The following is a 15,612-nucleotide window of genomic DNA, read 5'->3' as shown; positions in this document are numbered from 1 at the left end:
CCATTTATTTTGTTTTCTTTATGTAGGATTTTTCACTGATTTTAAAAATTACTCGAGTTATCCTAGTTTTTTTTTTTTTTTTTTAATTTGTTGTTCTTTGTTAGATTTATCCTTTTTAAAGGATTTTTAATTAAATTAAATTGATTGTTCAATATTTTTTTTAAAAAATATTATCAACTTTGTCCGCTTCTCAGTTTTTTAAAAGGTTAAACAAAAATATTCGGCTCGCAGCGTAGTGTTAAGCAAGGATCATTTGTTTTTTTTTTTTAAACTTTTTCTAAGTTTATTTTTTTTCAATTTCATCCTTTAAGATTTTAGTTTTTTTGGAGATTGGGATTTGTAAACTTTTTTTTGGCTCTCTATTGGATTTTTTATTAATTTTAAAAAATAACTCAGGTTTTCTAGGGTCTTTTTATTTTTTTGTTCTTTGCTAATTTTTTAATCATATTATTAAATTAACCCGACTTAATTGATCCAATGAGGTAAATGAATTGAGCATCTTTTTTTTTTTTAATGCTAGAACCAATTTGGTATGGGTCGCGGCATACCATGAGTCGCAAATCTAGGTTTGCTTAAGTTATTGTTTTAAGTCTTTTCTTTAATCAACTTTTTTGTTTTTAATTTTAGGCCTTGAATATTTGGTTAATTAAAATTGATCTTTCAAATTTGTTTTGATTTGAATTCTATAAGATTATTACGAGATCAAGCTCTAAATAGCGAGTTAAATATTGTTTGGCCCGAATCAATCTAGTCTATCGACATCTTAATATATATTTTTTTTAAAAATATATATTCCAGTATATCACCGCCCCAAGATTTTTAAAATGTTTCTTGCATTATACATCAAATTCTTAACGTTTTAACATCTTTAAATTTTTTTATAACATTATAAAAAAATAATTCAGTCTGCAGCGTCACGGAGGTCAAAAGACTATTCTTATATAAAATAGATTGCATGCAAGTCAAAAGAAGAATATTCAATTTTGTTGTATTAAACTACCTAAACCTATTGGATATTCAAGAAAAATGGATAGTGAGAAGAAGAGGAAAACGCAAGGGACCCGATCCAACATCCTAGGAGTACCTACTATACATGAAGCAGATACATTCACGACAACACATAATTTAAAAAATAATAGCGAGTATCTCGAATAAAAGAATAAGATAAGAATATTATTTTTACAAATATTCAAATGATTTTGTTTTTTTTTAAATGAGAAATTTAAATAAAGAAAATCTATTAACATGAGTCAGTAGAAAACTTAGCAGACCAAGGACGAAGATCAAAAAGTATGATCCGAAGTCCGAACACCTTTGAATCAACAAATCCAAACAAGCATACCGCATCAAAGAGGAAAAAAAGCAAAGTAATCATATAAAAGCATCTTTTTATTTATTTACTCATGATATAATTTATGAATAACTTAAAAGGCTTAGATAAAAAAGTAGATAATGCATGGTTTAGGTTTCAGATATGTTTGTTGATATGGGAATCTTGTTGTTATTGTAGTTTACAATTAAAAATGAATTTGTTGCGAAGTTTTTTTTGGATAAATTTAAGGAACTATGTTATTTTTTTTTTTATCTTTTATTATTTTATTATTTTTTAGTTTTTTTACTAGATTGGTGCTTGTTCTACATTGTGGGTTGTGTCAAAATTTTCCTAACATACAAAAAAAAAATGTTTATGCAACACCAATATTTTTTAAGAAAACAAGAAAAGTCTAAGACATAAGTCATTCATTTGATTGAGTTCCATAATGTCGTTTAAATTAATAAAATAATTTAAAAAAAATCAACAATAAATAAAGTAAAACAGAAAATAATTAACAATAAAAAATGAGTTGGTAATATTGTATTCGGGAGGAGAAGAAAGAAAAGCTTGTTGAAGACTCACCGTCAATCCACCGTGGACACCGCTTCATCACCAAAAAAAGCTCATCAATATGATTCTAAAGTCACAGAGAGGCTACATGACGATCCCAAAAGAGGCTGCACACACTGCTATAGTAACGACCCATAAAGCAAACCGAGCAAGATATCATGAAGTAAGCATCTCATGCTTATTTTTAATCCATTAACTTAGTTTAATAAAAAATAAATAATTCTTGAAGTGGGCATCTCCTGCTAGACCCACGTCTGTTTAGCCTCAGCATGCAACATAATCCAAGAACATTCTCCAAACTTACATGTATTTGTGTTTAACGTGTAACTGAATCAAAGAATGTTAGGTCTGACTCTGATAGCTCACCAAACCCATGCCTATTTCAACTTACTGCAGGGTTGAACCCAAGAATATTGGGTCTAGTAGCTCAACAGACCCATATGTACTTGGGCTTAGCGCGTAGTCGAACCCAAGGATGTAGGGTCCAATAACTCGCTAGAGCGATAGGTCTTTGGGCTCAACACGTATCTAAACTCAATTATGTTAGGTTTAATAACTCGCTAGATCCATGTTTATTTGGGCTTAATGCGTAACTGAATCTAATAATGATGGGCCTGACAGTTTGTTAAACCCACGTCTATTTGAGCTCAACGCGTAGCTGAATCCAAGGATATTAGGTCTAGAAGTTCGCCGAAACCATATGCACTTGGATTTATCGTTTAGCTAAATCCAATAATATTGTGTCAAGAAGAAAGTCAGACCCATGTCGTCTAGCCCAAATGTTCTGCCAAGTCTATATATGTTAAGTTATCGCTGCCTTTGACTCTTTTAAAAATAAACTTGAACTAAAACTAAATTTTAAAATATATTGATGCATCAATCAGAATAAACAAAAACTTAACCAATCAAGTAAATATTTTATAGCACCTGCAGTTACAAATCAAATAAACGCATAGAGTAAAGAGTGAAAGGATGAATTAAATTTCTGATTGGCCACAACTTTATTGGTAATACATGAGAAGCCTTGATGACTTAAGACATGCACTGATATTCCTAAAAATTAAAGATTCAGTTTAAACAAATGTACAGTACCTCTCTGCACAAATGAAACTATACGATCAAGGTTTTATTAATTCACGACTAGCTAGCTAACCAGCGGGCAGAGTGAACCATCCATGCATATTAAACCCTACAGCTTGTCTTCAAGCTGCTTTCGTTCCGAGTTGACTCGTTCAAGCTTGAAGCGTTCTTGAACCGAAGAGATGTAGCTAGCAGCCTTGGTATCTACACTTACATCACCAACAACCCCGAAGAAGGTGTCGAACTGGCTTAGCTTGTCACGATGGTTGTCTGCAGCAGGCACTATAAATGAGACCACCTGCTTCTGTGGAGCAATCATATAATCACGGTTAACATAACCCACTGAAGCTGTTGTCGGAGATGTCTGGCTTGGCTTAACCTTGCTGCTGTACTGTACATTTGAGGAAGGCTTCGGTGATGAACGATAGAACAGCATCAGCTTGCCCTTCGTGAACCCTTTGCGCTTGCGGTTGGACTCCATGTTTGCTCGAAGATCAGGTTAAGCACTAGATACAGATTGTGTGATTATTTCAGTGGAACAGAGGGTGCATATATATAATAGTGGGATTGACTACTTTTTTTTTTTTTTTTTTCTTGTTTTGTGAGTGTGTGTGTGTGTTGTGGAGGGGGCTACAGATAGACATGAAAAGTCCAGATGTGGTCCCTTGGCTTAAATATCTTGAAAGCATAATCTCCATAGAGGACTGCGAGGTACTTATTCCGGTTATTAGTTACAGTTAAAACACTTTCCAAGATATGGGAATTCATTAATCTTTATGCCTTCCAAAGCAATGAACATATAATTTTTTAATTACCACTGCCAAAAGAATTGAGTTCTATCATATATTTTATAGGGATTGCAAGTGTTTACCCTGCACACATGATATGGGAATTTGTCCCCGGGAGACAAAGTGCCCTTATCAATTAGGCAGCATAGTGGATCATTACATAAAGGAGAATAATTTGTTTTCTTTCTGCATTCTTGCCACTCTCTCTCTCTCTCTCTCTTTTAGTATTTTTGTACTGTAGCACTTAACAAATGGATAAAATAACACATTACAAAAAATATATTTAGAAAAGTAGTATAATTTAAAAAGTTGTAGGTGATATATACTACTCCTTAGTCACAAATGTCTATGTCACTATAAAGAAAAAAAGAGGTGAGAGAGAAAAACAAGAAAAGAAAGAAAGAAAGAAAGAAAAAAACATTAGAGACACACCGAAACTCTAATAACAAAATTATTTACGACTTTCTTTAATGTCATTGAATTCATATCATTGAGATCTTTCCAATGGTATTAATTATATCATCACTGGAGCTTCAATATGCTTTCAAAATCTTTTTTTTTTTTACTTTTTTATCTCTCCTCTCTTTTCAAAAATTACAAGGAGGAGAAAGAAAATAAAAAAACAAAAAAAAAATCTTGAAAACACACTGAAGTTTCAATAATGACACCACCGGTATAGTTAGAAAGATCTTGACTAGAAGAATTCAACAAGTTTGGACGACTTGTCTGGCCCACTTCGGGGTCTTGTTTTTGTCCCTACGCTTTCTTTTTTTTTTTTTTATTGTAAATTGTGTCAGTCTATTTTTAATTTTGAAGACAGTTGGAGTATCATATGTGACTTTTTAAGCTGTACTATTTTTTTAAATATTTTTTGTATTATGTTATTTTTTTTTTTTTTTTTAAGTGCTAAAAAAAAACTAGGTGATCTAGCAGTGCTCAGATGGGCACCAAGCCGCATCCCTCCTATAATGTCCAATTTGAAGAACAAAAAAATATAATGCCTTACCTTGGTGAGGCTGCCTTAGGTGTGCTTCTCTTCAGCTTTTGGTCCAAGGCGGTTTACCATCAATCGCAGGAAGCACTTTCAGGGACTTCAAAGGGGCTGCCTTGATGGAATAAAGGAGACTACGCATATTCATATATATCCTAGCTAATAATTCCATAATTGTATCATTTCCAAGAATATAAGTTAAAATAAATAAATAAAAACTTTTTCATTTTTCGAACAAAATTGCTTAGTCATCGAGGATAAGGAGAAGATATTGGATAATGCATCTTCCTGGTCAACTTGTAAATTATCAAGTGGCATTTAAGTGTTAATGGCTAAAACTATTACACCTATTTATTCATAGGTTTATATGTCACTTGTTAGTCAATTATGTTTGTCATTTTGTTTATTCACTAGGCATATTCGGACAACATGGAGTATATGAGGATTTTCTTTATCTTAATTTCATTTTCATATAATTTGTTGTATATATGTCAAAAAAACCTTTTTAGAATTGAATAATTATAAAATAAAAAAATAAAAAAGATAGAGAATAAACCATCTAAGATTTAAATCTTTTAAATGAAATTTAAACTCAAATATCTAATTTAATATAATATAATATCAGAGTTTAAAAGAGATTCAAAGAATCTATAAATTAAAAGAGGATGGGTTTCAGTGTGCCCCACCTCATATAACACTATTCATTGGAATAGTGCTTTGCTTTGCTATTTTTTTTTTCAATTAATGTTTTTTTTAATATCATCCTTTAATATTATATATTTTTTTCTATTTAATTATCACACTATCATGACACGAATCATATATTTTTTAAAAATATTTTAGGAGCTAAGGGATTGACTATATGAAGACAAGGGGTTTCTTGGACTTGTTTTTTAATATGATGAATAAGAGCAATATGTTCATTAGACTATGGTAATTGGTTTTTTTCTCAATCTATCATGAAGAGGTTTTGCAAGTCTACTGATATTTAGATAAAAGCCTAAAACATAATTTATACTTCCTAGAAACCTTTATAAATGAGGTTTACCAAGGATTTTATCAGGAAATTTATTAGTAAAGATAAGGGATCTCTCAATAGGTGTGATAGTACATTGACAAATATAATGACCAAGAAAACGAACATGAGTTTGAAAAAGAGAAAAGTTTTGATTTAGAGACAACTAAGCCATTTTGTTTTGTAACATAAAAGAATGTTTGTAAATGTTTAAAATATTATTATAATAAGTTCGAAAAAAATAAGAACATCATCAATGTAGACTATGCAGAATTTGGAATATGCATTAAATATGTCATTTATTATTCTTTGAAATTCAGATGGTGCATTTTTCAAACTAAATGGCATAATGTTCCACTCATACTGACCAAATGGAACTGTAAATGCAATTTTATAACAATCTTTTGGATGAATCTAAATTTGCTAAAATCGTGATTTCATGTCAAACTTATAAAATATGAAAACCGAATGCAATTTTTATAATAAATCTTTTTATTTATTTGGAATTGGATATCCAATCCACTTTAAAGCTTTATTCAATGGTTTGTAATTTATCACAAGTCTATGTATGTCTCGTTCTATCTCATGGTACTATTGTCGAGAACAATTAGGGTTGAGGCTTTAATTTGGTGAAGATAGTCTTTGATAGCTTTGAAAAAGTCATTTTATTGTTTTGGAGTTATGTTTGGCTTGTGTTGGTGACTTTGTAAGGTTTGAAAACTGGGTTTTTTGGTTTGAGGTCTAAGATCTTATAGTCTTAGAAGAGTTAGTAAGAGTCTTTTGGATTTATTTTTCTATTTTTGTTGATTGTTTGCTTAAGGTGCTGAGGTTAGTATTGGTAAAATTGTTTTGCTGGATAATGTGTTTGATATTTGTAGTAATGTCTTCACTGAGAATTTTGTAAGGAGTTGCTTCAACTATTTGGTTTTTGTGAGTGATTTTGAGGTTCCTTAAAGGTGGATGTTCAGATTCAACTGAAGGACCACTAGCAAGTTCCTAGACATGAGTTTTTTTTCTAGATATTATAGGACATGTATGTTTTACATATGTGAAAGGATATGTAATATGATGTTTAGATGCATAATATAATTCAAACCAATAAAAAAAAATAAGATTTTAACTTTATGTAATGTGATGAAATCATAGAAATATTTTGGTATCTCGTGTCTTTGTTGTAAAAAAGTTATGAAAAAAAAATCTTTTCAGAGTTATGATCACTATAAAAATCATTTTAAAAATAAGTTTTGTCAATAAAAAATTATTTTTTTGAAGTCAACATTTAGCTCGTTTTGAATTTTTTCTGTGACTGCAGAAAAGTTTGGAGAGGTTGAAGGAGATTGTTGTTTAGGGTTTATGTATATTTGCAGTGTAATATGCATTTTGGAAGCTAGTATTAGAAATATCATAGGTTGATTTCCTGGATGGATTTGTATTGTATGGTGTATTTATGACAGAAGGGATTTTAGAAATTCTTTCTAGATCTATTATACTGGATGAGAAAGATTCATATGAAAACCTAGAACTAGTTGAGTGGCGATGAAAAGACAATTTGACTTTACAATTAGTATATTGAGTTATTTCTTTAATGTGGACATTTGGTTTTAGTGGCTGTTGTAGTTCGGGTTGTGTTACATCTTTAAGGATTCAATTTTTTGGAAGGGTTGCATCTCTTTATTGAATGGCTCTAGGAACAAGTGTATTTGATCTAGAAAGTTTAGTTTGGAGGAATAGGGTTTCACCAACTGATATACTTGATTTTAAAACAAAATAAATTTATGATGTGAATGAAGAGGTAAGTCAAGGAATAAGAAATGTAACCCTTCCAGTACGTGTAACAATGCCACATACATGTTGGAAAAGGAGAATTTAGGGATAAGTATTATAAGAGATAAGAGACAAGAAACCAATAAGAAATAAGAAAACATTACACTATTCCTTAATATATATATATATATATATATATATAGAGAGAGAGAGAGAGAGAGAGAGAGTTGTCGTTGAGACAACATGTCATCTAATAAAGTAAATAACACATTGTCTTTTTACTCATATTCTAACCACCATTATGGTGGCAAAAAAAAAAAAGGATAGAGCTTTTATTTGCCCAACAAACCTATTTCAAGGGGAAAAAAAACTTTATAACACCATTAGAACATCTAGAAATTAATTTATCAACCTCATAAACCCAGAAAAAATTCAAAAACACAAAATCAAACTGGGTTAAAATTTCCTTCATCAACTTTAATCTATTTTCTTAGGCAAATTAAGGTTTTAAACAACCTCCATCAAACTCATATTATCAAATAAATTCATGGGCACTAATATCAACCATTTTACTTATCAGAATTGGCAAAAACAACAACTTTCTCTCTTCATGTAAGAAATTGGTGATGCTTTCTCTTTCCTTTTACAAACAAGAACTAAAAAATAATAAAAATATAGTTTTTTTAACAAAATTGAATTTGAAAAAAATATTAAGGGACCAAAAACATATCATTTTGTAAGTTGGAGAACTAAAATGAACTTTTCACGCCACCTTCAAACATGCCATCGATTTTCAACGCCTTTTCCACCTTGGTCTCCCTTCTTTGAATTTTCCCTAGCCACCAAATATAAAGCAATTGGCAATCAATTTTGCAACTGAAAGATTCAATTAAAAAAAAAGTTTAGGGACCAAAAATAAATAAAAAGTAAACCCGTTGCACAATACTTTGTAAGAGGGTGAATAGTAATTTAGACTGTTATTAGACTGTCCTTCTATTTTGGTTCATTTTTTTATGACACGTTACACACGAACTAGCAAGTTTTATGCATGCGTGTTGTATGTCATCCACTGTTGGTCTACAACTATACAACCTACACTTTTGTATTTCCCTTCACCTATGGCTGTCTTTTAAATTATTATTTTTTCATGTAATGTAAAAATAGTGAAAGATAGAATATAAAACCCTTTCTCAAGCCTTAAATTATAATTTTAAATTGTAGAGAAAACTACGAGTCTATAGATTCCGAATGTTAGTAATATCAAATTTGATAATTTACTATGAAAAATGACATACAAAACTATTTAAATACGAGCTAAAATTTTGCTAGTTAATAAAATCTAAATCAAATAAAATTATAAAACCTAATTAAGAAAAAAAAACAAGAAAAAAACAGCATTTTTTTTGCGTCTAATTTGAACATGATTCCAACCTTAGCTAGCTATAGAATATGCTTGCAAAATGTTAGGGCATATCGCAAAACTTCAATTCTATCCCACAATCATATAAGAAATTTTATATATATATATATATATATATATATTGTTAGAAATATCGTTTCACGCGTGTGAACTTTTTTAATTTTAGATTTAAACTTATCAATATGATTCATGAACGATGCAGTCAATTATTACACAACCGCGTCGGCTGTTGAAGTCTTGTCGAATGACTGCGTGTAAGAAGATAAACACCGATGCAGATAGCTGTATTGCAAGCATGCCATGAACTTAGCTGTTAAGTTTAAACCCTAGGAATATTTTTATATTGGATTTAAAGTAACCCTAAGAAATATTTTTAAAATATTAGAGTATGAATATGGATAATTACTTGAAAAGGTGAGAAAGCAGGCGTGGAAATATCTCACCAGATTGTGGTGGTTTGCTTTTCCAGGACATGTACTAAAGTTTTTTTGACCAGTCACGAGGATAAGATATCCCACCAGATTGTCAGGCTCCAAATCGCACCTCCACCGCAAGTGGAATTGTTCGTTTGCTTGAATTCCTGTTGCTTTTCTTTTTCAATTATAACTGTATATACATTAAAAAAAAATTAATCTAATAATTTAAACAATTAAATAAAATTTTAAAATATAATTTATATTATTTTTTCTAACACACTATCTTAAATAAAAGCCTTTTAAATTAAAACTTGTATATACACATATTATCTTGTGCTTAATTTTTATCAAATAAATAGAATAGTGAGATTTGAACTCGTAACCACTTAATCATTAAGACTTTGATATCATGTCAAAAAAATCATCTTAATCCAATATCTAAAGCTGTTAAATAAAATCTCAAGATATAATTTATATTATTCTCTTTAGAAAAAGAGCATGGTAATAATCTAATGCTACTTATATATATAACCATTTCAATTAACAATTTATTACATCTAAAAAAATGTTCGAAGAACACCAGCAAGTATAGGTTAAAAGTTCAGTATTCAGTAATTTCTTTGAGTGAAACAAGTCGGAGTTCTCATGATTATGCCCGAATTTGTTTTAGCAATGTTATGATCCGTCGACGTGGTCTATAAACTATGCTAGGATTTAAAGTATTTCGAGTAGAAATTGACTTAGGTATTAACTTGTTGATCGGATTAAAATTTGATTTAATTTTTTTAAAATAAAATAAAATAAAATGATGAGTTTTAGAGTAACTCTGTTTTTTTTTTTAATCCATTTGTTATTTAATTAAATTATTATAAAAATAAACATATGCATGAATTATAATGATTTCTTCAATCTAAACTTTATTTTTTTTATTGATGCATCTCTTTATTATTTGAATAAAAACATTTTTTTATTTATTATAGGTGTTGATTTTTAAATAAAAACCTATTATTATTTAAAAAGTAAATTAAAAATAATATTAACACACTAACACAGTGTCTCAATAATATATATGTGATTGAGAAAAAAATAATAAATATAATTAAATAATGTATAAAGATAGAAAAGGGCCAAGCGTTGGAGTTGTCGCACCCCAAAAAAAATATTCTCATTCATCAATTGCGGGCTCGACTGGCGAATTTTTTTATTTTTGGTTCTTTGGAGTCGCCACCTAGTATTTTGGTCACTAGGAACCTAACTGGTCTCAGAGATTGGGTACGGAGACTGGTTGCGTAAAGGGAAGGTATTAGCACCCCAATACGCCCTACCTAAGGTAAGCTGCATTGTTTTATTGTCTGATAAAAAAACTAAAGTGTTGTTGTGTTTTCCTAGTTGTTGATCTGTCTATAGTTCAAGAAAAAATCCTCCTCAGTAAGAAGGTCTTTTATCTTATCGGGTAAAAATCCTAAACGTTCTAAAGTCCATACCAAAATTTTATTAATAATACTTAGGAATACGTTTTACGTATAAATTCGTAATCCCAAATACTAAAATAAAACAAAAAGATTTTTTAGAATTTTTGAAATATTGGCCTAGTTCTCATGGCTTGAATAAACTGGTTATTAAAGCCAAAATGCATGCTAATATATATATTGTTTTGAAAATTTTCTTTGTTGTGTGAAAATAATCTTATAATATTTATATATATATATTGGAGAGACTAGGCCGTGTTTTTAAAACAAAAAAACAATTTTTGGAAAATATTATTTTTTTTTATGCTTTGACGAAAATCGGGTATTTTAATACTGAGCTTGTATCCTTACAGTATAAAAATACAACCCAATATTAATCCGCTTTGATAAAAATATACAGAAAAATCAACAATATTTTTAGGAAATTTTTAGAAATTTTTTGAAAGCAAAAAAACATTTTTTATTCTGAAAATCTTTGATATTTTGACGAAAACCGGGTATTTTTTAACACTGGTTTTGTATTTTTACGGTATAAAAATACAAACCAAAATTAAACAACTTTGATAAAAATATGGAGAAAAATCAACAATATTTTTTTTAAGATTTTTCAAAATATTTATTTTTTTATTATTATATTTTATATATATTTACACACATATAATATAATATATAATATATAATATATAATATATAATATAAAATAAAAATTCGGGCTGGGCCGGCCCAAATAAACGGGCCAGGCTCAGCCCAAAAAAATAAAAAAAACGGGCCGACCTCGGCCCAAAATTAAATTGGGCCGATGTCGGCCCAAAATTAAATTGGGCCGATGTCGGCCCAAAACTTCTATCGTCTGGGCCAGGACTGGCCCAGACTTGCAAGGCTGGGCCAGCATCGGGCTGGCCCAGCACCTTTGGCCCAACGGGGGGGAGAATTAATTTTCTTCCCCCCCGCCTCCTGCATGCATAACTCTGCATGCAGGAGGCAACGCCTGCAAACGAAGGAGAAGAAGAAAAGTTACCTGGCGTGGAGGAGGCGGTCGCTGGCGGTGCAGCGGTGGCGTGGCTCGTGGGCGGCGGCTCCGTGCGGTGCTGTGGCGGTTCCTAGCGTTCGGTTCGGTTCACTCTCTCTCTCCTCCCTTCTCGGGTCTCTCTCTCTCTATTCCTCTCGGGGTCTCCTCTTTTTTTTTTTTTTTGGTTTTCTTCTCTATTTATAGGGGCAGAACCGTGGGGGACCATGGGGTGTAACGGCTGGTCGGCCAATATCTAAAGGTGGTGGGGGCGAGGAGAGAGAGAGGTGCGGGAAGATTTTCGAATTTTTCTCTTCTTCTGTTCTGTTAAACGGGGGGAAGGAGGAAGATGAACAGTGTCGTTCAAAACGACACCGTTCTGATCTTCCTCTTTTTTTTTTTTTTTTTTTTTAATATATGAAACGGCGTCGTTTTGGGTAAAACGCGCCGTTTCATTTAAATGGTTAAACTTCAAATCAGTCCCCCAAATTCGGTCCCCGCCCCTCTTGTTGGCCGCCTTTTTCACTTTGGTCCTTGGCCTCTGATTTATGCAATTGAGCCCCTAATTGATCAATAAACTTCCAATTTCTTCAATTAGGCCCCTGAACCGAATAATTGCAGCCCCTCCATTTACGCGCCTCTTCCAATTTGGTCCCTGGTTTCGGATTTTATTTAAATCCCTAATTGGCCCTTAAACTTCAATATTTATGCAATTAAGCCCCTGATTTGACCCAATAAATTCCTAAAAAATATATTTTGGTCCCAGAACTTAAATTTCTCCAAATTAAAGCCCAAATTGACTTAAAAATCAATTTTTCTTGGAATCAAATCTTCTATAAATTCAAATAAAAATCCAATTAAGTCCATAAAAATCCAATTAAGCCCATAAAAATCCAAATTTGGGCTTTTCTCCCTAAAATTCAAATTTTCCTTCTCAATAGGGCTTTCATCCTTCAAGAATATACTGTCAAAAATTTAATCCTTGTATTTTTAAATTCCTTGACCAATTTTCTGACTTTTTCGGGCGCTTCTGCCTCTTTTGGCTATTTATTTTATTTTTTTTCAGGGGGACCCAAAAATGGGTTACAACAGATGCCCCCTCTTTATAATACTTACGGAGCATGGGTTTTGCGCAGTAAGTGTTATAAAGATAAACCCAAAACGGAACTCCCGAAACTGATCTGGTCAAAGCTTGATTGATCTGAAACTTTGTCCTTTATAACCATCCTCCTTGGCCCCAAAACTATGATCAAAACTTAGTCATCTCGAGATCCTTATCCAGCGATCCTCTGAATTCTTACTTTAGTTTGATCAACATGGAAATCCATCCAAGATCCTATCTAGTGATCTTTTTTTAACCTGGAATCCCATCCGGCGATTCCTTTACTCATAACCAATACAAAAAAAAAAAAAAAAGTGTATGTGGTCTCATTATGATGGGTGACCTGCCCGAGTGGAAAAGAGAAAGAGTGGTCTCATTATTACGGGTGACCTACCCGGGGGAAAGAATGGCCTTATTATTATGGGTGACCTACCCAGATAAAGAAAAAATGGAGAATGGTCTCATTCTTATGGGTGACCTACCCAGAAAATATGGTCTCATTGTGATGGGTGACCTACCCAGAAAAAGGGAAGAGTGGTCTCATTCTTTGGGTGACCTACCCAGGGGAAGGAATGGCCTCATTCTTATGGGTGACCTACCCAGATAAACAAAAAAATGGAGAATGGTCTCATTTTTATGGGTGACCTACCCAGAAAATATGGTCTCATTGTGATGGGTGACCTACCCAGAAAAAGGAAGAGTGGTCTCATTCTTTGGGTGACCTACCCAGGGGAAGGAATGGCCTCATTCTTATGGGTGACCTACCCAGATAAACAAAAAATGGAGAATGGTCTCATTCTTATGGGTGACCTACCCAGAAAAGTATGGTCTCATTGTGATGGGTGACCTACCCAAGGAAAAATGTGAAGTGCGGTCTCATTGTAATGGGTGACCTACCCAGAGAAATATGGTCTCATTGTGATGGGTGACCTGCCCAAGGAAAAAGGAAGAGTGGTCTTATTGTATGGGTGACGAACCCGAGAAAAATGATAGTCTCATTGTATGGGTGACGAACCCAAGAAAAATATTGGTCTCATTGTATGGGTGACGAACCCAAGAAAATGCTGGTCTCATTGTATGGGTGACCGACCCAAGAAAAATGATGGTCTCATTGTATGGGTGACCTACCCGAGAAAAATGATGGTCTCATTGTATGGGTGACCTACCCAGGAAAAATGATGGTCTCATTGTATGGGTGACCTACCCCAGAAAAAATGATGGTCTCATTGTATGGGTGACCTACCCAGGAAAAAAAATGATGGTCTCATTGTATGGGTGACCTACCCAGGAAAAATGATGGTCTCATTGTATGGGTGACCTACCCAGGAAAAATGATGATCTCATTGTATGGGTGACCTACCCAGGGGGAATAATTCTTAGTAAACTCCATGCTTTTCTAAGAAATGGTTTCAATATGAGGTCCCTTCTGGCGACCTTCCTTGATGAATGTCGAGGTACGAGATCCCTTCTGGCGATCTCAAATAACTTGGAATCCCATCTGGCGATTCCTTTTATTCAAAGCTGAAATATTAGGTCCCTTCTGGCGACCTTCATCGAAATATGAGATCCCTTCTGGCGATCTCCTTTAGCCAAACAACTTGGAATCCCATCTGGCGATTCCTTTTATACAAAAGCTGAAATTTGAGGTACCTTCTGGCGACCTCCATTGATGAATATCGAAAACGAGACCCCTTCTGGCGATCTCGAATAACTTGGGATCCCATCTGGTGATTCCTTTTATTCAAAACTGAAATATGAGGTCCTTTCTGGCGACCTCCATTGAAATACGAGACCCTTCCGGCGATCTCAACAACTTGGAATCACATCTCGCGATTCCTTTTTACCGAATGCTATCGATGTCGTTCTTCCTGCTGGCAGGGTTTGAAAACCATTATCTTCTCTTCTTGTTGTTCTAGAATCAACTCAATGATTCTTTTCTTCGTCCATAATCTTGTTGGAATGCGTTAAGATCTCCTCCTGTAACGATCCAAAAAAAACATATATGCAATGATTTATGATTAGATGCAATGCATGCATTTATACCTGGTTTTGAAACATAGGTCCCAACCTCTTCTTCTAGTTCATGAGACTCCCTCTTAACATGAACTTGCTTTCGAAGTCCTATGCTAGATTTATCTCTCGTGCCCCTATTATATTCTTGGAGAAGAAGTCTTTGACTTTCTTCAAGTAGTCCTTTTCTCAAAATGTATGACTTGTATTTGCCTCTTTGTCATGCTTTTGTCAAATGCTTTAGCTTGGTTTTCAAATCTATAGGCTTTCGTAAAAATTTTCATAAAACATCTCGTCTTGCCCCAAGTGTAGGGGTGCGATATTAGTCTGGGCTTTTATATAAAGAAGAAATCCATTCCGACTCAAAACAAAACCACCAACCAAAAAACTCTTTAGAGAGTGAAAGGACAAATGATGTATTTTTTCAAAAATGCACATTGTTTAGGATTGATAAACTCTATTTTTATCTTGAAAGAAAATTTACAGGTGATGTATCAATTCATTATGTTATCCAGAGGTGAGGTTGTATTTCAAGGGTAGCTTTTCTTAAATTTCATATTAAACCATTTTATTGATACTTTATTTGTAACCACTCAAATTTGTTAAAAAAAATGCATAAACTCATCATTTATTTAAAGAAAAAGTAAGCTCAAAGACAAACATAAA

The 15,612-nt window shown here is 32.6% G+C and overlaps 1 protein-coding gene across 1 annotated transcript; it reads right to left on the bottom strand.

Moving 5' to 3' along the window:
* Positions 1-2,858: 2,858 nt before the first annotated feature.
* LOC118055276 (uncharacterized) lies at positions 2,859-3,550 on the bottom strand. Its single transcript, XM_035067124.2, has one exon. It carries the CDS (start codon positions 3,444-3,446, stop codon positions 3,075-3,077), a length of 372 nt encoding a protein of 123 aa, XP_034923015.1. The 5' UTR covers positions 3,447-3,550; the 3' UTR covers positions 2,859-3,074.
* Between the last annotated feature and the right edge of the window lie 12,062 nt (positions 3,551-15,612).

This window comes from Populus alba, chromosome 1 (assembly GCF_005239225.2).
Source record: "Populus alba chromosome 1, ASM523922v2, whole genome shotgun sequence".
Taxonomy (NCBI): domain Eukaryota; kingdom Viridiplantae; phylum Streptophyta; class Magnoliopsida; order Malpighiales; family Salicaceae; genus Populus; species Populus alba.
This window is presented reverse-complemented; position numbering and strand designations above follow the sequence as displayed.

What these genes read in the sequence shown, in the direction of transcription:
- LOC118055276 (XM_035067124.2), bottom strand. Translation starts at nt 3,446, where the DNA reads ATGGAGTCCAACCGCAAGCGCAAAGGGTTCACGAAGGGCAAGCTGATG.